At 43.5% G+C, this 26,038-nt stretch overlaps 1 protein-coding gene across 4 annotated transcripts; it reads right to left on the minus strand.

Moving 5' to 3' along the window:
- On the minus strand, positions 1 to 24,999 carry LOC8075354 (respiratory burst oxidase homolog protein B). Of its 4 annotated transcripts, none has more exons than XM_021455687.1 (14): positions 24,663 to 24,999; positions 24,446 to 24,506; positions 23,072 to 23,644; positions 22,828 to 22,987; positions 22,543 to 22,591; positions 22,341 to 22,454; positions 21,835 to 22,266; positions 21,247 to 21,633; positions 21,074 to 21,166; positions 20,689 to 20,804; positions 20,495 to 20,597; positions 20,238 to 20,317; positions 19,637 to 20,163; positions 19,111 to 19,504 (listed from the first exon to the last, which is right to left on the minus strand). In XM_021455687.1, exons 3-14 carry the CDS (start codon positions 23,604 to 23,606, stop codon positions 19,395 to 19,397), a joined length of 2,706 nt encoding a protein of 901 aa, XP_021311362.1. In that variant the 5' UTR covers positions 23,607 to 23,644; positions 24,446 to 24,506; positions 24,663 to 24,999; the 3' UTR covers positions 19,111 to 19,394. The 4 variants fall into 4 exon arrangements, 2 of the variants coding, with proteins under 2 accessions (XP_021311362.1, XP_002457825.1); XM_002457780.2 differs by having other exon boundaries at positions 19,637 to 20,148; positions 24,663 to 24,996; XR_002450906.1 differs by lacking the exons at positions 21,835 to 22,266; positions 22,341 to 22,454; positions 22,543 to 22,591; ... (2 more) ...; positions 24,446 to 24,506; positions 24,663 to 24,999 and adding exons at positions 1 to 171; positions 264 to 366; positions 1,408 to 5,525; positions 8,075 to 10,715; positions 17,990 to 18,068 and having other exon boundaries at positions 18,285 to 19,504; positions 19,637 to 20,148; positions 21,247 to 21,330.

Raw genomic sequence — 26,038 nt, forward strand, 5'->3', positions numbered from 1 at the left:
TAATAACAACCAAGATGTATATGTATTCCATGGGAAGTAGTTTCAATATCCCAAGTCTGCATCCATTTGATGCGAAAATAATAGTGTTACATCTCATGCTTGTGGAAGAGAAATTTAGACCCTTATATACATGATGTTTGGCTGCTGACAGTAAACAAGGCACATCAGTCCCTGCAACAGATAGGTTATGCGATCAGCACTAATAACTCGAGATGATTGTAATCAAGACCCAAGAATTTAAGAAATGTTGATATGGTACTAACCTGTTTATTAACCTTTCTTTGTGCTTCGCGTTATTTCCAATTCCAGCTCACTAATTTCTACAGCTCGCATATTTCCATGTCTTTGGCTTCAGTAGCTTTGCACCTGGTGATAGCTTATGTTAGGATTTGTGCATATAAATTTATAGAAACATGAAAAAGCGTACAGCAAGAACATTCGGGTATAGCATCTTAAAAGTGTATTGCTACTAAGTTGTACAGACTAATTGTCGAATTCTTTCTGAAACGAAAAATAGACATATTACACTTTTGTGCATCCTATCAGTGAAGTTAATGCTATTTCCCTGAACTTCAATTAGTCAAATTCCGTCAGCTAGATAGGAGAAATGTTAATTAAATTGACAAGTACAAATCTTCGTTGGCATCTCTGTTGGGAAGGTAACATCAGTCTTGTGTAAAACTACCTCTTTAGTAGTGTTTACTATTTAGAAAGTCAAAGTAGCATAATTAAGTGACAGAAAAGTATAGGAACTCGTATGAGCTTCAATGGAAATTCAGGGATTAACGACATGAATAGAAAGGCACCACAATCATGTGTGTGTGCTGGACTTTTCTGCAATCAACATTTGTAGATCCAAATAGGTCTACTATGAAAATATATGATGTAATTAACCTAATGATGTTTATTTGATATCATAATATTAGTAATTTTTCGTATATATTTGGTCAAAATTGAGATTGTTTGACTTTTCGAAATTCGAGGTCAAGACTTATTTTGGGATAAAGGGAGTACTTGCTATGTAGAAAGTCAAAGTGGCATAGTTAATGGAAATTCATGAATTAATGACATGAACAGAAAGGCACCACAATCATTTGTGGTGTGCTGCACTTCTCTCCAATGAAAAACATTAAGCTCATTATATCATTTAATGGTTCTATTAGGAGCAAAGCAAAAATAGCACACTGGTGACTTCATAGTTGATCAGTGAACATTCGAGCACACATGTATATTCAAATGATAAATATATCTCAGGACCTAAACAAGATATTGCATGCATGACTAAGGGCTAAGGTAACTGATATATATTTCTAGATAGCGAGTAGCAGCTTGACGAGGATAATAGACACGAGCAGACGATTTTACACAATTGATGGTGAAATGGCAAAGTTATAGTTTAGTGGGTACCTTGATAACGAGCATCCAGATATATTTCGAGGCTGTCCAGTCGCTGCCGCAGGGACGAAGGGAGCGACTTTATACCTGGGCAGCCTCCAATTGTAAAGTAACGAAGATATGAGTATGCTTGTGGCCCACTGGACAAGAATGGTGCTAGGATTTTGCAATTCCAAAGTTGGAGGATTTCCAGCATTTGGAGCTCTCCGGAGGTAGATTCCAGTGATCTCAACCTTGGGCACCAATGAATCTTCAGTGTTCGGAGTGCATCCAGCTGGCCCGAGAGGAGTCGTAGTTTGTCGCAACCCGAAATTTCTATTTTCCTGAGGGATGGTGGAAGGTTGACAACCTCTGACAAGCTGCCACACTGCCGTATGAAAAGGGATTCAAGGCACGGAAGGAAGCGATCCCGGCTGGCCGATGAAGACAGCTCTGGTACAGCAGCTGTGGATGCCATGACGTCAGTGCTAGGCCCTTGATTCCATGTCGTCTTGTCCTGTTGCTTGCCGAATATGGACTTAAGTTCAGGACACCTCAGAACCTCCATTGTCTTGAGAGATGTGGGCATGTTGAAGATCTCTACCAGAATTTCACAATAACTTATGTTTAGAGACTCGAGGTTGGGCAGAAGTTGGCTCCTTTCTGATGTTGATTGGCCAGGAGCAGCTGGTGCGTATCCAATCAGTTTATTGCAGTCCTCAATTTCCAGATTCCTCAAGGACACCAAGCTCTGGAACTCCTCCACTGGCCAGTAGACAAGCGCATCACAGTACTGAATTCTCAGATCTTGGAGCTGTACAAAAGATGTCCATAGTGCTAGTGCGCTTGAGTGGAAGAGCAAATTGCAGTTGCTTCCTAGCTGCAGACTTGTCAGAGGGGATTTAATACTGCTGCTGTCCGCCAGCTCAAACGCACCATGCCAAGCTGGTAAGGCTGCTGCTGCTGGATCGTTGAAAGATATCACTAGTTTGGATAATGAATCAATAACTCTAGGAATTGCTGCTAAGAAGATCTGCTGGTGGCCATATATTATTTCAAATGAGCTGAGCTTTGGTACCTCAGGTAGAGTTGTCAACCCTGGGATTCCAGAAATAGAGACAGTCTCAAGTTCAGGGAATATCCATTGTTCACCATTAATTGCTTCCGTCACTCCCCAGCTTTCAAAACTCTCTAAACAAAAGAACTCGATTTTCTTTAATTTTGGAAAAAATGACCGTGTTGTAATATCACTACGGCCGACTGATGGTGCCAGAGATGATGTACCTGCCGGTAATGCTGTCACCTTTGGGCAGTTACGAACCGATAACTCTTCAAGATGTGGGAACATCGTGTCTCCTCCTTGAGTTGCCCCAACTTGTTCCCATCTCTCAAAATTCTCTAGCTTCTCCAGTTCAAGTACCTTCAATGCCGGAAATGCTGAGTGTGCCTTTTCATAATCTCCAGCACACAATCCATGGAGCAATGGTCCTTCCGGTAGTGCTGTCAGATTTTGGCAATTAAGAATTGATAAATTTTCAAGGCACGGAAATATTATCTGTTGTCCTTGAGTTCCTTCATCAGCTGCTCCCCATCTCTCAAAATTCTCCAGTTCCTTCAATTCAAGTACCTTCAATGTCGGAAATGCTGAGCGTGCCTTTTCATAATCTCCACCACACAATCCATGGAGCAATGGTCCTTCCGGTAGTGCTGTCAGATTTTGACAATTAAGAATTGATAAATTTTCAAGGCACGGAAATATTATCTGTTGTCCTTGAGTTCCTTCATCAGCTGCTCCCCATCTCTCAAAATTCTCCAGTTCCTTCAATTGAAGTACCTTCAATGTCGGAAATGCTGAACGTGCCTTTTCATAATCTCCACCACACAATTCATGGAGCAATGGTCCTTCCGGTAGTGCTATCAGATTTTGGCAATAACCAATTGATAAATTTTCAAGGCACGGAAATATTATATGTTGTCCTAGAATTGCTTCATCAGCTGCTCCCCATATTTGAAATTTATCTAACTTTCTCAACTTTAGCACCTTCAGTACTGGAAATGCTGAGAGTGCCATTTTATAATGTACCCCACAAAATTCTTCAAGCAGTGGAGCTTCTGGTAGAGTTATCAACTCTTGGCAGCTGCGAATAGATAACTTTTCAAGATGAGGAAACATTATCTGGTGTCCTTTTTTTGACGGAATTATCTGGTGCCTTTGAGTGGCTTTGATCGCCTCCCATCCATGAAAGCTCTCTAGAACTTTTAATTTGAGTATCTTCAATGCTGGAAATGGTGACCATATCTCAGTACGATTCTGACTGCATGATTGTCCGAGCGGTGCTGCTTCTGGCAATGATATCAGCTTTTCACATTTCTTAACGGACAACTTCTCAAGTTGAGGAAATATTACCTGCTCCCCTTGGAGCCAGTTTACTTCGCACCATCTGTCGAAAGCAGGCAGTCCAACCAGCATAAGCTCCTTCAGACTAGGAAAACTGAAGAATGTATCACCACTACACAAGCATTGCAATTCTTCCAATCCTTTTAAACATAAAACTTGCAGAGTTGGTACTTGCCACAATGGTGGAAGATTCTTTGACTTCTTACAATCATAAAGATGAAGCTCGACCATGTTTGGCAGCATACCCATCCACGCTGGGAAACTGGTTCCTCGGTAATCATTTATCCTTAGAGCCTTAAGTCCATAAGGAGCTTCTAGACCTTCAAGGACCTTAAGACAGTTTGGTTTATCCTCCTCGGTAGTTGTCCATCTTAATGACAATGCTGTGAGTTCCTTTTTATTTTCAAGATGGGCCATCTTTGCATCTATTGCTTCTGTCACATTTTCGAGTTTACTAAGCTGCAGTGAACCACTAAGGTTATTTAGATGTTGCAGCTCTCCAATACTACTGCAATCAGGCCCTGTACCCACTACAAAATTAGTGAGTGTTTGCAGGGAAGTGAGTTGCCCAAGCTTTGGAGGCAGGCCCTCCAAATTCTGACATCCATGAGTGTAGAGGTGACGGAGTACAGTCATGTACTTTATTTGCTTTGGAAGCCGGCTAAGATGCCAACAGTGAGAAACATCCAGCGTATGCAGATGATATAAGATGCTTATATCTTCTGGAAGGGACTCTATAAAACTCCCCGAAACATCAAGGTACCTCAGGTGATGTAGATACCTTGGTTTCAGTAGGAATGTGCCCTTTCTTTGAGAGAATAATAAGGCTCGCAATGAGCTGTATTTTTCTACATGATGTAGTGAACTTTTGATTCTTCCACATTGTAGTGTTTGGATAGCTGATGATCTTGTCTTCAGAGAACTGTTCAAAATGGCCTCTGGCTCATCACACAACAAAGCTATATGGCGACAAGTGTTTTGAAGAAACTCACTCTGCTTTGGCTTCTCATCAATTATGGTAGCAACTTCATTTTCCATGGCAGACAGTGCCACATCATGCATGAGATCATGGATTTTACATGTAGTGCTAGGGCAATACCAATCCACATCACTGCCCTCACTATCCCCTTTGATTTGCTTCACATCTTGAAAGAATGACCTTGAGACAAGCTCCTGGAAAATGTGTTTACCAGTGGTTTCAAGACGAATGTCTTTTTCTTTGGGAACAAAGCCATTTGCCATCCATAGTTGGATCAGGTGTTCCATGTCAATCTCAGTGTCCTTGGGATACACAGCACAGAAAGCAAAGCACTGCTTCATATATGATGGCAGGTCATCGTAACTGAGCTTGAGAATAGGCAGGATTTTATCTTCTTTGTTATGGGCGATGCTTTTGCTTTGGACAGCCTTCCATTCTTCTGGACTTGTCTTCCCACGCAGCACAGATCCTAGTGCATTGGCGGCCAAGGGAGATCCTGCACATCTCTCCACAATGCCATCAACCAAGACCAGTAGCTCAGTTGGCCTCTTCTCTTGTGAACCAAATGCTTTAGTCTCTATAATTTTCTTTATGGCTTCGGCATCCAGAAGTACAATGTCATGGGCTTTAACTGTACCCATTAGTTTCGCAACTCCTTCCTTGCGAGTGGTTGTCAATACGGCACAACCGTTCCCACCATGCTTAAGGCTGGCTTTTAGCTTTTCCCACTTGTCACTGTCCTCGTTCCAGACGTCGTCCAACACAATAAGATACCTGTGTGACAAATAAACCTGGCATTAGTGCGTGGAGAACACAACACAAGCAGAGATTGCAAGTTTTCTGCATGTTGGAGAGGGTAACGTGCAACTCAGATTGATTATGGCGTTCACCTATAGCTCAGGTTTGAGGGCCTTTTGTGGCCTTCGAGCTTCGTAAGAGAGTGGGGTGAGCTTGAAATACTTAAAATGAAAATTACATGTGGGTGAGGTTTGTATGCTCTTGTGCTTATGTTGAGTAGTAGATCCTGCGTCCTTTCCAAAAGGAGTGCAATTCTGGGTTTGGACGATTGGACTAAGTCACATTTTATTAAATTTAACTATATTTGTAGCAATCTCAAAAACAATAATATCTATAATTATATCTTGTAAGTTTATACTCCTCCTGTCTCTCGATAAATCAATTTTAAGAAAGTTGTCTTAAGTCAATTTTTAAGTTTGAACGAATTTATGAAACCAAATTAATACCATTATATACACCATAAACTATCTTTTCATAATGTGTTCATGTGATGTCGTAAATATGTGTGCTCTTTTCATTAAATTTGGTCATACATTAAAAAAATAACCTTAGCAACTTTTTTTTGAGCGAGAATACAACAAGAGAAGCCCCCGCTCTAAGATATCTTTTGCTAAATAAATAGAGGAAAAAACACCATACAACTAAACAACAGACACCAAAACCGAAAGAAGCAACAGGTAAAAGGAACAACTTCAGACAACTTTCTAGAAATTGATTTATACAGAGACGAAGTGAGTAGAAAATACTAGAGAGTTGTCTGACTATTTACGGACTATAATATGTTTCATTGCAATGGGTTTGACTTTCTAGTGACGTTGATGCTTTGGTTAATGTGGAAGTGGGTCTGTTTGGTTACATGGCTTCCTTGTAGCCTGGCTAAAAAATAAGTCTGGCTAGCCTAGAACTGTCTCTAGCAAGTTAAGATAGGCTTGTTTGGTTGTCTACCCTATTAAGCTTGGCTTTATAGAAGTCAAAGAAATACGTTTATTTGTGGAACGGAGAGAGTATGTTTTATTGTAATGAGTTTGATTTCGTAGTGACGTTGATGCTTTGGTTAATATGGAAGGAGCAGAACAGACGTTCTAGACTTCCCGGGCCACCAAACATGCCCTATATGTGGCTCTTTATTGCCACGCGCTTTGGCACTAAGGATTATAAAGACGAGGCGCAATGCTAGGTGCAGGGCTGGCTGTGGATACCCTATATGAGGCTCTTTATTGCCACGCGTTTTGGCACTTCTGATGTATAATTTATCGTTTACAATAGGTTTTTTTTGGCTGTTGTTGAGTAAAACATTGTAAGACCCTATTATTTTCGTTCGCTTGTCTTATAAGCCGTACTTCTTTTGCTAGCTAAGTGTTTTTCTCTAATAATAAATCAGCGAACAATATTTTCAGCTATGACTTTTTTTTAAAAAAAGGAGGAGAATTCCTCTGCTTTTTAGAGATGGTAGGAGGGGAGAGCGGGCTTGAGCCCACGTTGTGAACCCGGAAGCCGGGCCTGTTCATCAGCTATGACTTTTCAGACCAGCGAATAGTACTGTTCCACCCTAAAACTTTTTGCCCCAACGTATCGAATGTTTAGACACATACATAGAACATTAAATATAAATTAAAAAAATAATTAATTATTTATATGTATTTTGCAAGACGAATCTTTAAAACTAATAAATATAAATTAAAAAAATAATTTATATGTATTTTGCAAGACGAATCTTTAAAACTAATTAATCCATGATTGAACACTAATTGCTATACTTACAAATATACTATAATACTCAAAAACTTTTCTTTTCATATAAACTAGGCTATATTCGTGCAATCCAAGGTAATTAATAGTGGATAGCTGTTTCGTAGCAATGTAGTGTTTGTGTAGTGGATCGCAGCTGACACTAAGTTCCAATAGCAGAGTATTAAAAATAATCATTTTTTAGAATACGCCAATACTAATATCATGTTAATTCTAAAAAATACTGATATCATGTTTTCTTGAATAATTTAAAGTTTTTAGCTAAATATTATATTTTACTGACATGAAACCACATAGAACCATATAAATGAATAAGGTATTAAGCTATAAAGAAGGCACGTGGGGACAAATTGCCATTAAGTTCTCGTATCAGTTTAAAATGATACGATTAATCATGCTATCATCCTTTATGATCGATTGATCATACAAATTACCATCTTAGTATTTTATTACCCATGGAACCGTCCACATCATCATTTGAATCATCAACATAGTAAAATAGCAGACATGCATGTGGTCGCATGTTTCCTTATATTTATTAATTCAATGCTTGCTCAGGCACATCCATGAAAAAATATATCTCCAAATATATAAGTTTGCTCTGAAAATATATTCCATGATTCAGTACCAAAAGGATTAGTGTTTGTTATACATTTGGTTAAATTTAAAAACTAGAATTCGATACTTTTTTAGAACAAAGGGTACGGTGCAAGTTTTAGAAACATTATTAAATACAAAAAAGGTTTGAGAAATATATGAGAGAGAATCCACTTTACCTCTTTCCTTTAAGTTCATTCTGGAGCGTCTTCTGTGCCTCTTCAAGGTTCTTCTCAGACTTATTGCAGATCTTGTTTGCAAGCTTAAAAACATCGAACTCATCTGACACACAGACCCATTTGCATAGTTCAAAATGCTTCTTGACATCAGGGTGGTTGTAGATGAGCTGAGCTAGGGTAGTCTTGCCCAACCCACCCATTCCAACAATAGGAAGGACAGTGAGCTCTGCAAAGTTAGCTCTATCAATCAGCATCTTAACAATATTCTGCGTCTCTGCATCTCTTGATTTGGCAGCAATATTCTCGGAGTCAACAAGGATGGAATCAGTCTCACGCCACTGCTTTGGTGCTGGTGCTTGGTTTTGATAGTTGAATCCAAATGTATTCATCTCAGTCACAAGAACTTCAATGGTCTGCACAATCTTGCTAAGCTTGTTGCCCATCTTCTTACGGAATGCAACACGGTTGTGAGTAGGAAAGAGCTTCACTCCCTCGAAGCCAAGCTTGCGGATGTGCCCCTTCTCCTTGGCTTCACGGCGGAGCGCCTCGTAGTTGAACTCATCAAATGCTTCATTTGCCTCGTACGCCACCGCCTTGACCTCCTTGAGCCATGCCTTGGCTCCTTCTCGGTGGGTCGCCTTCTCCTCAGCGTCGGCGATGACGTCGAGGATGGCAGGCAGCTTGCGCATCAGGATCTTGTGCTGCTCCTCCATGCCCTCCATCACCTTGTACTGCTCCAGGAGGTAGCTCGACGCCTTCTCCTTCACCAGGGACAGCAGTGGCCCAACCACCATGCTGACCACTAGCTCCCCCATTGGAGCAGTAGTCGGAGCTCACGAGAACACACACGCTCAGAACAAACTCAGGGAAAACACGGCTTCAGAGTGCAGAAAGGAATGGCCCGAGCAAGCGCTTTGCCGCTTTGGAGGTAGATGAAGACGAATGCCAGTGCATTGACCTTTGGGGAGCCAAGTGGATGCGTTTGGTTGGTTGTAGCAGCAACCACAATAGAAAAATGACGTTTTGTACATAATGCATGATAATCGCCTAAAATAAAATTCTCCTAGCGTTTGATCCGAAGCTCTGAAACCCGTGAGAGGTTGGCTTCTCACTCCAGCTTGCAGCAGCCACCAGCTGAGCAATGGATTCCTTTTAGATGTTCAGAGCAAACATTGACCAGACTGAGGCACATTAACGTTAACAGCCAGTGAGGCATGTTAATTTTAAATCTCAACATCTAAAACCGTCATGGCTGGCCATGTTCATTTTGCCATTACAAAATTTGCCACTTGCAAAAATTATTGTTGAGCCAAATCTCGAGGCCCAGTCACCCAGGTTCACGTGCTTCTGCATAAAGAAGTCATTCTTTTTTTTTAGTCTAGTAGCTTGTGTGTGTGTGTGTGTGTGTATGTGTGTGTCAGAGTATTTGATTAGTACTCGAGTGGCATAGTTACGGAATCTCGAGGTCCTATTTGTTTAGCTGAAATTTAGCTTATGCTGATTCTTATGTTAGTGAGAGAAAGCACTGTTTATTCGCTAAAAAGTATTGCTAAACAGGGTGCCCTTAGTCTCACGGGCTGTTAACGCTAGAACAGGTATTGAGATGCCCATCTGTATGTTAGATGCGTCCGATGTGCGCAAAATTTTAAATGAGATGAGAGAATTTCGTCTGACGCATAATGTTAAGAGTTTAGGTCCACAATTGTCATTCTGCCAAGTTCACGACCCACTCATTATGCAAATGCATATGCATTTGTTCTACCTAGCATTGAGCCATTTAGTATCCCCTCTGTACCACGAAAAAATGTTGAATACAATGATAACAGAGAAAATCACTTTCAAAAGGTACTCCATGCATTTTTAAAATTGCTTAGTGTAAGAGGGGGGAAGAGGGTGAATTGGGCTCTAAAAACTTAAAAGCAATAGCCTATCCGGTTTCTAAAACCCCACTATCATGGTGGCTTCTAAGTCTAGAAAAGGCACACTAATGAGATCTCAGAGCCATCAAGTTAAAACAAGTCCTTAGCAAGATTGTCCTTAAGAGCAAAGAGCTGGGCTCAGTGGCCTGGGCATACAGGACCTGGCATACTTCAACCGTGCCTTGAGATTAGGATGGTTATGGTACAAACGGACAGCCCAAATAAGCCATGGACAGCCCTGCCAATCAATTTGAATAGCACTGAGGAGAAACTCCCCAAGCATTGTACAGTCCTTCAACTTGGGAATGGGAAAAGAACAAGGTTTCAAGTTGGGAATGGAAAAAGAGCAAGGGTCTTGAAGGATAACTGGTTAAATGGCTGTGCACCTAAGGATACTGCTCCAGCTTTTGGCTTTTTTGGCACAAAATCAAACGGTAGACACAGCATTGCAAGGAAGATGACGGGTGTGCAGCTTACTTCACATGGCCAATAATGAAGAGTTATGACAGTTCACTGAAGTATGGACTCAACGCTACCAGAACGGGAAGATGGTATTACTTGGCGCTCGCGTCTGGCCAATATACGGCAACATCTTCTTACCATGTTCAATTCATTGGTGCATACCCGGATCACAACTGGAGCAAAATCTGGAAACTAAAAGTCGAACCAAAGTGCCAATTCTTTATCTGGCTCCTTCTGCAATGGAAACTCCCTACTGCTGACTGCATCAAAAAAAAGTGGTGGCCAGGTTGTTTAGTTCACCCCGAAAACCAAAAAGTTTTCAAGATTCCCTGTCACATCGAATCTTGTGGCACATGCATGAAGCATTAAATATAGACGAAAACAAAAACTAATCACACAGTTTGACTGTAAATCGCGAGATGAATCTTTTGACCCTAGTTAGTCTATGATTGGACAATATTTACCACAAACAAACGAAAGTGCTACAGTAGCGAAATCCAAAATTTTTTCACATCTAAACAAGGCCTCAACTTGCAAATTATGTTTTAGCCAACCTGATGATGTCAATGTTAGAACACAACGCCCGACGATGATCGCGAACGCCGGCACACCGAGAGCGTGGTCACTACGGGGTGATCACAGCGAGTTCAGACACAAGATGTAAAATATGCGAGGAAGAAGATGAGATATGATGCTGCCCAGCAACCGCAGCTTGTTCGACCTTTATTACTTGATATATATAGGCTTGCCAAAACGCATAGCCCTCCCTCGCCACGACACGCTAGAACGCCGCCCCGTTTACCCGGTGCGCGCGCCCCGTTTACCCGGTGCGCGCTACGTGCGCCGTCGTCTCGTGACGGGAGACTCCATCGACTCCATACAGGCTACGATGAGATCAAGCACGCCTACGATCTCATCCCCCTAACCAACTATTACAGACTCCAATACCAGAACGACCGAATTACAATTATAGGCATCTAATTAGCTAACAAAACACCCCCTAATCTAGATGCACCTTGACAACTCCAAGAGCACTCCTCAGTTCCACGAACCTCACGCGCCCCAACGCCTTCGTGAAGATGTCAGCTAGCTGCTCTGAGTCCCAACATGATCAACCTCCACCTTGCCATCCTCAATGCACTCACGAAGAAAATGATACTTGGTATCTATGTGCTTACTTCGATCGTGATGCACCGGATTTTTACTGAGCGCAATAGCGGACATATTGTCCATGAGTAGCTTCACCGTTGTCACCTTCGTTCGCAACATGTCTGCAACCAGTCGGCTCAACCAGATTCCCTGGCATGCTGCTCCTGCTGCTGCGACGTACTCCGCTTCACAAGAGGATAATGCGACTATCTTCTGCTTCTGCGAGGCCCAAGTGACCAAGCTGCTGTCAAGAAAATAACCCACACCCGAAGTGCTTTTCCTGTCCTCCACATCTCCAGCGAAGTCACTATCGCTGGATCCTATCAACATCAGCTTCAATTCTGCCCCTTTCTCATACTTGCACCCATATCCCAATGTACCCCGAAGGTATCTCAGGATGTGCTTCACGGCAGCCCAATGTTCTCTCCCAGATGCCTCCATATACATGCTCACCACTCCTGCTTAAGCCAGATCCGGCCGTGTGTTCACCAGGTATCTAAGGCTCCCTATAATGCTTCTGTACTCGGTTGCATTCAGAGGCTCCCCTTCCTTTAGCTTGCTCAGTTTGAGTCGACACTCCATTGGTGTCTCACACTGATTGCAGTTCTTCATCCCTGCATTATCGAGTATCTTCGCTGCATATGAGCTTTGGCAAAGAGTAATGCCGTCAGTCCTGTGTTTCACCTCTATTCCAAGGTAATACGATAGTACACCCAAATCACTCATACTAAACTTCTTTCTCATCTCAGACTTAAACACATTGATGTCACTGACATTTGGTCCTGAAATGATCAAGTCGTCCACGTATACTCCCACAAGCAAGAAAGAGTTTCGGTTGCTCCTCCGGTACACAGCATGATCAAGCTTACTCCTCTCAAAGCCAAGAGAGATAAGCTCTTTATCAAGTTTGGCGTTCCATGCCATCGGGGCTTGCTTAAGCCCATACAACGCCTTCCTCAACCGGAGTACTTTATCACCAGTGCCAACTATAAACCCTGGAGGCTGCTGCACAAACACCTGTTCAGTGAGATCTCCGTTCAAAAACGCTGATTTTACGTCCATATGATGGATTTCCCATCCACCTTGAGCTGCTAGTGCCAGCAATACTCTCACGGTTTCAATCCTCGCTACTGGAGCATAAACCTCGTCAAAATCAACTCCATGTCGTTGAGTGTAGCCTTTTGCTACGAGACATGCCTTGTATTTGACCACATTCCCTTCAGGGTCCTTCTTGATCTTAAAAACCCACTTGAGACCAATGGCCTTCTGTTTTGGTGGCAACACACATGCATCCCAAGTCCTGTTGTCTTCAATTGCCTGCATTTCAGACTGCATTGCCTGACGCCAACATTGCTTAGTCAATGCTTCGTCCACCGATCTCGGTTCTTCAGCAGCAACCAGACACAGTCCACTGTATTCAAACTCGTGAAGCTCATCAGTTGAATCAAGCAAATCAGGGATCGTGCGATACCTTAATCGCACACCTTCGGAATCAACAGACCCACCAGTAGACGGTGTAGCCCACTGGATCGGCGTCGGTGCTCCATGGACAGAATCAGGAGTATGGGGAGAGTGACCACCCCCACTAATGGAATTGACACGGCAGGCGAGTTTGGTTCAGCGCCCTCTATTGTCGAAAAATTTTCAGATTCCACGGCCGCCGGCTCTATTGTCGGATTATGGACAGTATCATCATCCAGGTTCTGAACTAAAAACGGCACAGTTGCTGCTTCAACTGTCGCCCTGCCTTCATTCCCTTCCCAATTCCATGGCTTTGTTTCATCAAAAACCACATCACGAGTCACCATCAGCTTGTCCTTGATCGGATCGTAAACTCGATAGCCTTTGGTTCCTGGCTCGTAACCAAGAAAAACACCTGGAACTGACCTATCAGTCAGTTTGCTCACCCCAGGCCCGACTATCTTAGCATATGCAGTACACCCAAATGTACGTAGATGGTTGATCCTAGGCTTCTTGCCATGCCACATCTCAAACGGAGTCTTCCCACTCAAGCTCTTTGTCAGTGAACGATTCAGAATATAAACAACAGTCTTGACAGCTTCGCCCCAGAATTTTGATGGAACCTTCATGCTTTTCAACAGACAACGCGCCATCTCAACTACTGTCTGATTCCTTCGTTCTACTACACCGTTTTGTTGCGGTGTATACGGTGTGGTTGTGTTGTGCCTGATGCCAAACTCATTGCAAAGGACCACAAACGCTCTTGAGTTAAACTCTCCACTGCGATCCGTCCTGAGTGCTTTCAGTCGACGACTAGACTCCAGTTCAGCCGCCACCTTGATCTTCTTGAAACATGTCAATGCTTCACTTTCTTCTCCAAGAGCTCAATCCACATGAAACGGCTGTAATCATCTACAACCAACAGGAAGTACTCCTTCCCTCCTGGTGTGGGCGGCAAAATTTGCCCACACAAGTCACTGTGAACCAGCTCAAGACCACCTGAAGCTCGATAATTTGAGGCTCTTGGAAACGCCGCACGGTGCTGCTTACCCAAAGCATAATCGTCGCAGACTTGTTCTATCTGCTTGATCTGAGGTAGGCCTTCTACCATCCCTTTTGAGCCGAGCTCACGCAGCGCTTTGAAATTCAGATGACCAAAACGCGCGTGCCACCGCCAGGCTTCCTGCTCCATCTTGGTCAGTAAACAAATCAGCGACGTTAGATTAACCTTCATGACATACAGGCGATTCTTCCTTTCTGCTCGGATCAAGATTCCCCGTGCAGCTCCAGGTTGTTCACGCTCGAACACCTCCATCACGCCCTTGTCGATTTCCACCCGACAACCTGCCTCCTCTAGCTGACCAAGACTAACAATGTTGCATCGAAGAGATGGGATGTAATATACCTCTGTGAGTACGCGATGCTCCTTGTTTCTGCCTGCCATCGTAACTGCTCCGACGCCGCAGATCTCCACGGTGGATCCATCGCCAAACCTCACAGCGCCACGAATTGTTTCATCCAGGTCTGCCAATGAGGACCGACAACCTATCATGTGATTTGTGGCACCAGTATCAAGCACCCACGCTCCTTCATCAAACTTTGCCGGGAATACACGTTCCTGATTCAGGAACAGGCCACGCGCACCTGAGACCGACGAACGCTCGATATTGCACACGCTTGCCACCAGAAGTGCCGGCCCCCGCTCTGGTTCACCTGCGACATGGTGAGCTGCATCTTCTGGATCTTCCTTCTCGGGCTTCTTGTTTAAGCATTCCCGCGCCCAGTGTCCGTAGACACCGCACTTCTTGCATCTCCCATTGCGTCTCGGCGTTCCAGACGACGGATGACAATTGCTGGAGTCTCGCTTGTCGCGGTCGTTCTTGCCGTCGCCACGACCTCCGTTTCTATCCTTCTTCACATAATGAGCGCCTTTCTTCCCGGCTGATGAGGATGAATCAGCGTTCATCATACGACTCCGGTTCTTTGCCATCCACTCCTCCGAAAGCAACAGAGATGGTTGTCTTGTCTTCTCGGTGGACTCCGGTGTAGGCCCGAACCTATCTTCAGCCGCACGGAGACGTCCTACCAGCTCCTTGACAGTGAGCGTCTTCAGGTCACAAAACATCTCAATCGTCACCGCGACTTGATTATAGCGCGCCGGCACGACTCAGAGAAATTTCTTGACGACCCTTGTATCTGTCACGCTGTCCTCACCAAGACCTTTCAGATCGGTTGCTAATTTGCCGATCCTAACAGCGAAATCTTCTATGTATTCTCCTGGCTTGAACGAGATCAACTCGAACTCCGCCAAAAGCTTCTGGGCATTAACCTCCTTGACCCTCTCTGCACCCATGCGCATCGACTTGATTTCCCATGCTTCGTGAGCTGACTTCTTGTTTAACATCATCGAATGCATCTCAGGAGGCACGCCACGGATCATGGCCCCGAGCGCGAGTCGATCTCGACGCTGCTCGACTTTGTCAGTCTCGATCGCATCCCACAGGTACATAGCCTCAAGGTTGCAGCGAACATGAGCTGACCACTCTTGATAGTTCGTGCGGGAAAGCATTGGCCAGACGAGATTGCCAGCCGCCTGGTTTCACGCACACTCCATTGTGTCCTTGTCAGACTTTTCGCTTGTGCTGCCCGTCATGTCGACGATCTTGGGAGTTTCTCCTTCTTCTTCTTCTTCTTCACACAACCAGATTTTTCAATTTCTCCTAGTGATGTGGAGTTCTTCTAGTGTTTTAGCATTCAAATTTTAGTATAAACTTTCCCTAGTAAATGTCTCCTAGTGAGGACTCCCTAGTGTTTTGACTAGTGGTAGTGTTTTATTACTAACTAAAAACACTAGGAGAACTCCACCATTTTGGTAGTGTCACGTACGGTAGATCCAATCTACCTGGCTCTCTTCCTGTCCACCGCCTCTTCACGCCTCCGGCACCGGCCACCTACGCTCTGATACCACGGGTTAGAACACAACGCCCAACGATGATCGCGAACGCTGGCACACCGAGAGCGTGGTCACCACAGGGTGATCACGGCGAGTTCAGACACAAGATGCAAAATATGCGAGGAAGAAGATGAGATATGATGCTGCCCAGCAACCGCAGCTTGTTCGACCTTTATTACTTGATATATATAGGCTTGCCAAAACGCATAGCCCTCCCCCGCCACGACACGCCAAAACGCCGCCCCGTTTACCCGGTGCGCGCTACGTGCGCCGTCGTCTCGTGACGGGAGACTCCATCGACTCCATACAGGCTACGATGAGATCAAGCACGCCTATGATCTCATCCCCCTAACCAACTATTACAGACTCCAATACCAGAACGACCGAATTACAATTATAGGCATCTAATTAGCTAACAGTCAAAGTGTACATATGCCAGGGAGGTATGGAGACAGATAGAATCATGGTCTGAACAAACCGGCTTAACTGCAAACCAATCATAGCAAACATCAAAGGCTGGTGGAATGATTTGGTACTTCTGCAAGGCCAGACACCAGACTGAAAGAGAACAACGACCATAGTTTATACGGCCTGGAATCTTTGGAAAAAAGATGCCGATGCATGTTTGACAACAAGTCACGTACAGTGCAGCAGCTTCTGGGCTCTATTTGAGGCTTGCCTCGGGTGATTGACAGAGTATGCATCTAGAGGCTGGATGTGAGTCACAGCAGCTATATTCAGTCCTTTTCTTTTTCATCTTTGTTTTAGTAGGGTACTGTGGTTTCGTTTTCTTCTTCGTTTTAGCAGAGTAGTGTTGCATTCAGTAGTTCTCAGATCCATGCAAGTATTCCACTTGCTTTCAACTTAGGCTCCGTTCGTTTATGCCATTCCCGGCCAGGAACGGCCAGGAATGGTTCCGGCGTTGTACAAAGTGCTGAAGAAAAGACATACCAAGATTGAATCCAGACCGGGTTGGTCCACAACCGAACGGAGCCTTAATGAAACAGCAGAACACCTGCCCATTCCACTAAAAAAAATGTATTGTAATGCCAATTCAAACTGGAGGTACCCTGCCTGCCACTAGGAACTGGAATGTTACATTTGATCAATCTTTTTTTTTACTTCATGAGTCAGTCTCGGACATTCAGAATTTCAGTATTTTTCTTGAAACTGTCACTGGTTTTATAGTTTCATGTAACATGTTGGATCCAGCTTTTAAAAACAAAAAGGATGCCTTAATTTTCAACAATAGCAGCATGCAATCTAAGGATCTGGTTACTTCGATAAGTGCAAGGCCTATATAGTCATACAAAGAACAGGCTTACTTCATTTGCAAGCCAATGGTGGTTGATGTGCAGACCAACCTTAACACGATGAAACACAGTCTACCATACAGCTCTCAGAGTTCTATTGAACTAGTTCACAGCTGTTTATTTGCAAGCAGTAACTGTCTTAACTTTTAATCTATTCATTCACACCAGCAGATGGCACAATCAGGTACAGCAATTTTCCATAGCTCACTCAAAGTTGGAGCGGCCTAAATGTTTTATTGTATACAGGAAACAAAATCCTGTGCACAACATTAACAGTCCTTGAGACTCCCTGTAGTCCAAGCTGCTTCCCCAACGTTATCCACTTATGTGGATGTATGATGTAGTTAAGAAGTCAGTTCCCACAATTAAATTCAGTAGGGCTGGGTTTGACACCACAAATATGGACGGCAAGGCAAACCTTTGGCCTATCCATGCACAGGAAAGTCAGATTTGCTTCAAAGAAAACATGGAGTTAGCACTAATGGCACACATTCACTCTAGACACTACTGTACCACCATACAGGTTTCAGCTACCGCTAGCATGCAGTGTCCTCAGTAGTGGCAATGGAACAACTAGGGATTCCAAGAGCTACAAATGAGGTATAAACAAGAATCAAGAATTGTACTACTTCAACACAGGTAGGAGCAAGATTATTACCTCATTAGGGGTTGGGTTTGACACCACAAATGTGGACGACAAGGCAGACCTTTGGCCTATCTATGCACAACCATAGAGTCTGCAGATTTGCTTCAAAGAAAGCATAAAATTAGCATTCATGGCACATTCACTCGAGACACTACTGTACCACCATACAGGTTTCAGCTACCGTTAGCATGCAGTGTCGTCAGTAGTGGCAATGGAACAACTAGGGATTCCAAGAGCTAGCAAATGTAGTATAAACAAGAATTATATTACTTCACCACAGGTAGGAGCAAGATTGTTACCTACTTACCTCCTTTGGCTCAGTGCATCAAAGCGGCACCGCCTCGGTCATGAACATCGACATGATTGCGACCCATGAGGGCAGTCTGTTTACAGTCGCCATTGTCCTCGATGTATAATCCAACCACTCTGCTGGCATCTCCTGGGTGGTAACAGACATTTCGTCGAACACCAAACGAGCAAGGCGACTAGAACCTCCGCCTCCACTCCCGTGTGCGCGAACCACCTTCCTGAGACCTGGACAGGTGATGGTAATGATGGCTGGCTGCTGTGGGCGGCGGGTCTACTCTGTCCGTTCCGTTTTTTTTCCTCTCTCTTTTTTCCGAGGAACTCTCTCCGTTCTTTTTTTTTTTTTGAAAAAACTCTCTCCGTTCTTGATGGGGAAGCGCAGGGGCCAGGGGCAACTCGGCCCGAGGCGGAGCTAAGCAATGGCCCTTTGAGCTGAGAAGTCCGTCTGCGCAAAGGCGTCCGGACGACTGGTGGGCCGCGCGACACGGTTCATTCGGGCGATCCGTGGCAGAATGGATCAAAGCAGTTCAGGCATGCTGCCATCCGTACGCAACACCAAGGGCAAGGGAAAGCTCATTTCTTTATCACAAGCTCTGAAATGCCGAGACATCAAACAATATATACAGCACCGCAAGTAACTAAGTACTCAGGGCATATTTGGTTTCCTTTGCTAAATTTTACCTAACTAAATTCTAGTCACTTTAGTAGCTAAACTTCCAAACACACTGACTAAAAAAACTAAAATAGTTTAGTTTTATTAATCATCCAAGAGTAGCTAAAATAATTTTAGCTGACTAAAATTTAACAACGCGTACAAGGCATCAATATGAGTTCACGATCACAAGTGAAACTGACTCACTTGTGCTGTAAATACCTTCCTCGGATCTTCACTATAGAGGTATGCCCAACAGGAGCAGATAGCACAACAGACCTGTCAAAACCAGCTTTAAAATGAAATGTCATGTTCCCAAAGACACTTCATCTACTTTGACATCTACAACAAAATAACTCCCATCGTCTTATTCATCTACTTGTATATATATTACAACCCTTGTCATTCACATTCTGAAATCATTAGAGGACCACGTCCAGCGCTTCTCCAGTTACGCCCTTAGAAGTTCTCCTTGTGGAACTCAAACTTTGTATTTGTCTTGTGGGTGAAGTCTGCTGAAAACTGCCGTAGCTGTGGCACAAGGACGGGCTCACCGCAGTAGAAAACTCCTGAACAGTAATCAGATGTTAGTAGATGATGAAGTCAATTGATGTTTCTAGTGCTTCGACACGATAGGAAGACGACAGAGAACGTTTCTAGTGCTTCGGCATGATAGGGAGACGACAAAGGATATGACATACCGACGCGTTGGTTCTCATGGTTCACTGCAACATGTTTGAAGACGCTTCGCCAATTGGGACGCGCAAAGTGCGTCTTGACACTAGTTCCAGACAAGATGTCGACTCCCTTTTTTGCGTGCTGGAGCTCTTGGAGCATGACAATGAGGGCAGAACGTGCATCCCCTTCCTCGTACACACTCGAGCAGTGGTTGTGGAGTTCAATGACTCCATCCTTGTCCTTCTCAGCCACCTCATTCATGACCCCTCGGAACCATTCAAAAGATCCCTCTTCTCTGGTCACCCAGTAGAAGTAGGCTCTCTTTGTCATGAATGGCCTCTTCTTGGCCTTGCCACTGCCGTCAGGCTCGGTGCCTGCAACAGATCCTCCATGCTGAATGTGGTTAAGTACATCCTTCACAATGCTAATCAATGGAGTGGCTCCAATGCCTAGTCCAATGAGCAGGAGCACATCATATTCCCGATAGTCTTGTGCCGGAGCACCATATGGTCCATCAATTAAGAGTTTTGGGAACCTAGAGCATGTCAAACTTCAGGGTCCAATGAATCTAAGAAATGTATATTTTACTGTACTACATTTCAAAACAAATCAAACAAATTCTACCTGGCGTTGCTCTCAGTGATCCCCTTGGAAAGGTCAGCTCTGAGGAGTCCACTTTCTCCATCAGTTGGAGGACGGCATGCCTGGTTCATATTTACATAATTGTCAGTTCCAACAACAAAAGCAATGGCATCAGATATCAAAGTTCACAAATAACAAATTTCACAAGTTGTGTTCACCATCCTCCAAGAGTTGTTGAGTCTTGTTCTACAAGGATCTTATTGGACCAATAAAAACTCAAAACCTAGGAGTCAAATTACCTCAGAGAAGACAGTCCTAAGACGTGAAGTCCAATCACCCCTTGTGCGAATGTGGACACTAAGATAATCATCTCCTGGTGCTGATGTAATGGAAAATGGGTGCCTGCAAGAGAAAAATATTATGCACTTCAGTCATATGCTGATCATATAGTTGAGGTACATCACTTTCCTTGAGGAAGGGTGTAACTGCCTACCATTCGTATGGAGAGACAGCACGGCAGTTTATGAAGATATACTGCCCACTCCGGTACCTGAATCCAGGTGGCTTGGACATATAGAGAGCCAAAACATTCCCTGGATATACTGCAACCTATTGAGAGGGCACAAAATTAGAAGTCAAAAAGAAAAACCATAACTTTCAAAATGACTTCTCATAAATAAATAAAATGAAACACTGCAGAGTAAGTAGGTATCTTTGTAGAATGAAAGAAAATAGACACTGAAATTCGGGTTGAACACAGAACTTGGGTGGAAGGGTGTATAGCACACTGCACACCTACTAACTGAACTTTGCTTTGTTCTCATCATATGCAAGTTAAAAAAATGAATGCAAAACCAAAGGAATGGAATTGTAGGTACCTTCTGAATCCTAACAGCATCATGGCTCCTAAATAGCCGAATAATGCGCTCACTTACATACAGGAGCACAGGGACAGCAAGGTACATCCAAGTCTGCAATGGTAGAAATGCTCTGTAACTATTAACTTTCAGAAATTAGATGCTCTCTAGCCAATGAGTGTACATATGTTTACCGTTTTCTTGTACCATTTCCTGCTTAGATATAAGCAGATCCCATGGACAACGAGCAGTGCATACACAATAACAAATAAGTGGTGCGTAAACCAAAAGGCATTGAAGCCAGTCATTTTCTTAAGGGGATTAGAATCCTTGAGCCTATTACGCCGAAACCATGGCTGGGCCAATACAAAAGCTATAGTCATAAGTACAACCATGACCACACCTGTCCACCCTTCAGTTCCCTTTACAAACCACCAATAATTTGGTGGCCTTTTGTCTCCGAAGAAAGGCTTCATTGGTTCATAGGCAACATCACTTGCATGGAGCAGCCGAGGAAAATCACATGTCAGGTGAGCACCTGCATGCAAAGCAACACCAACTGCAACACCTGCTGCTATTACCTGCACAATAATTCCATACATATTACATAATGTAATTTCCACATTAGTAAGTGTAACTATCAGATGGGAAGGTTAACAATTCATTCTCATGGGTCCTCTAGTCTAGGATAAAAAAAGAGAACTATGTTTCAATTGGAATGGATACTCCCACAGAATGGAAAGGTTCATCCTGTGTTCAATACTGAGTACATATAGTCTTACCTTATGGAAGTTTATGTTGTCATTGAAGGGCACAACAGCTCCGATCTTTGTCTTTGATCGAATCCAAGTGATTGTATTTCGGCAAACAGGAAAAAGAACCAGGGCCATATTGAATTTGAGGGTCTCTGCAGCACCTTTTGCAGTGCACACACAATAACCCATGATGTGAAATACGGCTCGATTACGGTATTGGATGAACTTCCAAATGAAGAGGCCAATGCAGATTGAGAGCCAGAGAGTCATAACCCAAATGCGCTTCCAGTTCTCCTCAAGGAAGTACATGAACTCTTGCCAGTAGTGGTAAAGTGGACCTGTGTTCTTGTTTGATGCAAGCTTCATGCTAAGAGCTTTGCTAAGTTTTGAGCTTTGTGTTGTCGATCTTGCAGCAGCTTGAGATGGCGATTGCAGCAAAAGTGCCTCCAGATCCTCAAGCTGTTAATTTTTTAGCATGAGTTAGTTCATGGACTGTGCCACAATTGTTATTTTTGTGAGTATATTAGGCAGACCTCAATGTATCCCAGATTGTCGCGGTCAAGTTCTTCCATAATGAGTGCTGTGTACTCATCAGCCCGGTCCTTGAGCTTGGAAAGTTTGTTTGCTGAAGCACTGAGGGTAATAATCTGCAAGAGCATATTATCACTTACTTAGCACCTTACAACACACAGCATGAACATATCAGATTTTTAATTCTTGATTCTTCTGACAGACCTCCTTAACCTCCTCTGCTGTGATCCTTCCATCAGCATTCTTGTCAACCCTGAACAGAAAAAATTAACATATGGTAGGTGCCAAATAAAATTGTTGAATACACAACAGCTGGTGTAAACTTATTACAATAGTTTGCTTCATAGTTTTTTTTAAGATAACATGTTATGAGTAAGGCCAAGTTTTTTTTTTCATATGGAGGAGGATTTTGATAATGCATCACATACAGTTATGCATAAAGAAGGAAACCATGCCAGGACTAATAAGATATTCATCAAAATTACTAACATGTCAAAGAACGTCTGTAGACGGTTGTCAAAACCCTGATCACTGAGTTGCTCCCAGAAATCTTTCAGCTCATCCTTAGTCAGCAGCTGCTTCGTTATCCCTCTCTTCCTTGCTAATGAATCAAAGACTTGCACTGCAAACTCATCAGATCCATCCATCCCTGCACAATCCAAAGCAATGCTTGTATTAGCATTGTTCAAATAGCTGTATGGAGATACATATTCAATAGACCCACTGAAATTACCAATGCATTTCCCAAATCTTGAACGTAGCAGCACGCCATCAACCTGTAGCTGGTTGAACCGTTTCTCCACTGCAGCCCAGCCATCATGACCAACTTTTGCAGTCACAAACTGCAAGCCCTTGAGTGCTACAGCAGCGCCACTCTTGCTTCTGTTCAATCTCTTCCTCACGTTCTTTCCCAACTGTGTCTGTGGCGCCTTACTGCTTGAGCTCTTCATCTTTAACCCATTTTTCACCTGCCTAATCTTCGATGACAGCTTGCCGCTCCTTGATGAGGAAGGTGACACAAGTGACAGTCCATCAAACCCACCACCATGTCCGGAGCCGTCATCGACTGCCCTGACATCTTCGATTGCCACTGAATCACGCTGTACAATGGTGATTTCCACAACCTCGTCATCATCTTTGAACCTGGTGGTCTTCACGCCCTTCTGGCTTGATTCTCCCAAATTGCCACTGTGGGGGATTAATGTTGCGGTGTCATCTTGTGACCTCCTTGAACTGCCTGTGTCCATGGCCGCTTCAGTGGCTGCCATATCCTTCTCTACCGCTGAGGCCAAGTTCTCCCTACTCTCTGGTCAAAACATAAATTAATAACCAGGACGAGAATAGGAGCAAACCTTGCAATAAGAACTGAAGTGAAAACTCGCCAACTAAAATACATTTCTTATCTATCCATAATCAGTCAAGTAAAGAAAAAACGAGAGGAGGTACACATCCTTATAGGGTAATATTTCAAGGAAGTGTGTGTTCATTTCTAAAAAGAAAGAAAAAAGAACAAAATTTGAACAAGATAAAAACTACCAGTAGTTTAGGTACAGAAATTTTGCCACAAGACAGGGAAGTCAAAGAGAAGTAAAGGTGACGTAAAATTCAATCAGATCCAGAACTTTCATCACATAACACAAATATGCGTAACATGATGCTACTTTTATGTAAGAAAAGATGATAGCGATAGCCCCAACGGATTCACAGCCTGGACGGCATCAGCGAGGTTTGAAAAGGGAGGAAGTAAAAGCACCCTAGCATAAGTAAGTAAACCGAAAATCAGGGAAGAAACCGTCCTCCGGTTTGAAATACCGCCCACACAAAAATTCCTCCTCGTGCTCAGATCTAGTGGGCGCCGTTCTCAAATATTAAAATAGAATGAAACGCCAGCAACAACCTTTCTCAACCGAACAATCCTTTCACGGTACCAGAAACAGCAACCTTTAATATATCGGAAAAATAGAGAAACGCTTAGGAGTGAGTAGCGGCAAAGGAAGAACTGAACCAAGTGGAGAAAGAGAAAGAAAATCAAGAACTGAAGAAAAAAAGTTTAGAATTTTGGAAGGCTGATGAGATCATGGAGAAGCCGGAGAAGAAAACTCTGTACCTTAAACCCTTCCAGAAGTTTCAGCCGCGGAATGGAACTCCGAGCATTTCCTGAATCCCCTCTGAAGAACAGAGAGAAACCAAGGAATCCAATCTTCAGGGAGCACTCGGATTGCAGGTACAAAAGAAAAAGGAAACAGAGGAACTAACTTTGCGCTAGAGGATTTCAGATTTCAGGGATGGAAACGGAAAGAGCAAAAGGACAAGGTCAGTGGTACCACAGAGGAGGAGGAGTACACGCGGCGCTGAGCCTCAGCAAATGCAGGTGGATTCGCAGGCCAGCCGTCAGCAGCCGGGAGGCAAGCAGCAGATGGAAGTGCAGGTAGGCAGGTACTGGAAAGCAGTAGCACCACCCCTCCCCTCAATGCGATGAACAACAGTTAAAGTGGTCACCGAGGAAACAACAGGGAGGAAGGAGCTAGCGGCGGTGTGGTGTGGCGTGTGCGGACTCGGCAGGAGCGGAGCGGAGTCTGGCGCTGGACGCTTGTGTTCGTGTCAGTTTGTGGCGAGTTGCATTTGTGTTGTACGTTTCTCCCTAACAAACACTGGATGGACAGCTCGACTCCCTCGGACTGCTACTAGCTACAAAACGCATGTGCTTTTGGTGGTGGTGGTGGGGTTGGTGCAGTGCAAGAAACTGCTATTTCTATTGCCTCTGCTGGCCTTTGGACCTTGGGATTCGACGGGGTTGTCTGCTAATCCCAATTGAAGCCTGTGAATCTGCGAGTGAATGCGCTGACCATTTGAAGACCCAACAAAAAAAAAAGCGCTGAGCTAAAATCTTGGGTTCATAAATTAGAGGATGAGTTAGCTGTTTTCTGTAACGCTTGAGAATTATTTATGGAGAGTTTTTAAAACAGAGTGGTATTAGGGTTGTTAACCATGTAGTAGTACATTGAAGTATGGGTGCGTTAATTAACAAGGTAAAACTCATTTCGCTTTCAACCTGTTACGACTTTACTCCCTCCAAACATGAATAAATATAAACCCATTTCTAAAAGTTCAGCTACCACTTGGTTTAATCTATTTTAATTCATAATCTGCTAATAGTTAGCTAGCTAATTGCTTATATCTCATATTAGCTAGCTAACTATTACCTATTAGTTGGAGGATGTTTGGATGCGCAACTATTAGCTAGCTAATAATTTTTTTAGGTTTCTGTTATTATCCACCTACTACTTGTTATTATCTTATTTGGTCTAACTAGTGATGTAGTTGTTATCTAGGTGTCTAGCTAACAATTACTTATTCTATTATTATATCTACTTGGATCTAAAAGAGATAATTGTTAACAGACAACTACTATCTATAGGGATAAAACATGGCCTAATTAAGTTTAATTAACATCTATATACAAAAATAATTGATCAAAGGATACTGATTCAGTGTGGCAGAACCTCCTGAATTAAGTGGCCCACATGCACTCATCATTGTCTCAAAGACTTCTGATCGGCGTGCACGAGTTCCAAATGACTCAAGAAGTCTGTCGGGTGTCCTCGGAAAACCCGAATCATCCACGTTACATTCTTTCCAGGAATTCCCTCATTAAGCATTACAGTATTACAACATTTCATAGATAAGAGAAATCAGAGTA

The sequence above is a fragment of the Sorghum bicolor genome, chromosome 3 (genome assembly GCF_000003195.3).
Source record: "Sorghum bicolor cultivar BTx623 chromosome 3, Sorghum_bicolor_NCBIv3, whole genome shotgun sequence".
In the NCBI taxonomy this organism is placed as follows: domain Eukaryota; kingdom Viridiplantae; phylum Streptophyta; class Magnoliopsida; order Poales; family Poaceae; genus Sorghum; species Sorghum bicolor.

What these genes read in the sequence shown, in the direction of transcription:
- LOC8075354 (XM_021455687.1), bottom strand. Translation starts at nt 23,606, where the DNA reads ATGGCAGCCACTGAAGCGGCCATGGACACAGGCAGTTCAAGGAGGTCA. An exon ending in ACAATCTGGGATACATTGAG is followed by an intron (nt 22,267 to 22,340) that starts GTCTGCCTAATA and finishes AAAAATTAACAG; the next exon opens with CTTGAGGATCTGGAGGCACT. An exon ending in ACAACATAAACTTCCATAAG is followed by an intron (nt 21,634 to 21,834) that starts GTAAGACTATAT and finishes ATTATTGTGCAG; the next exon opens with GTAATAGCAGCAGGTGTTGC.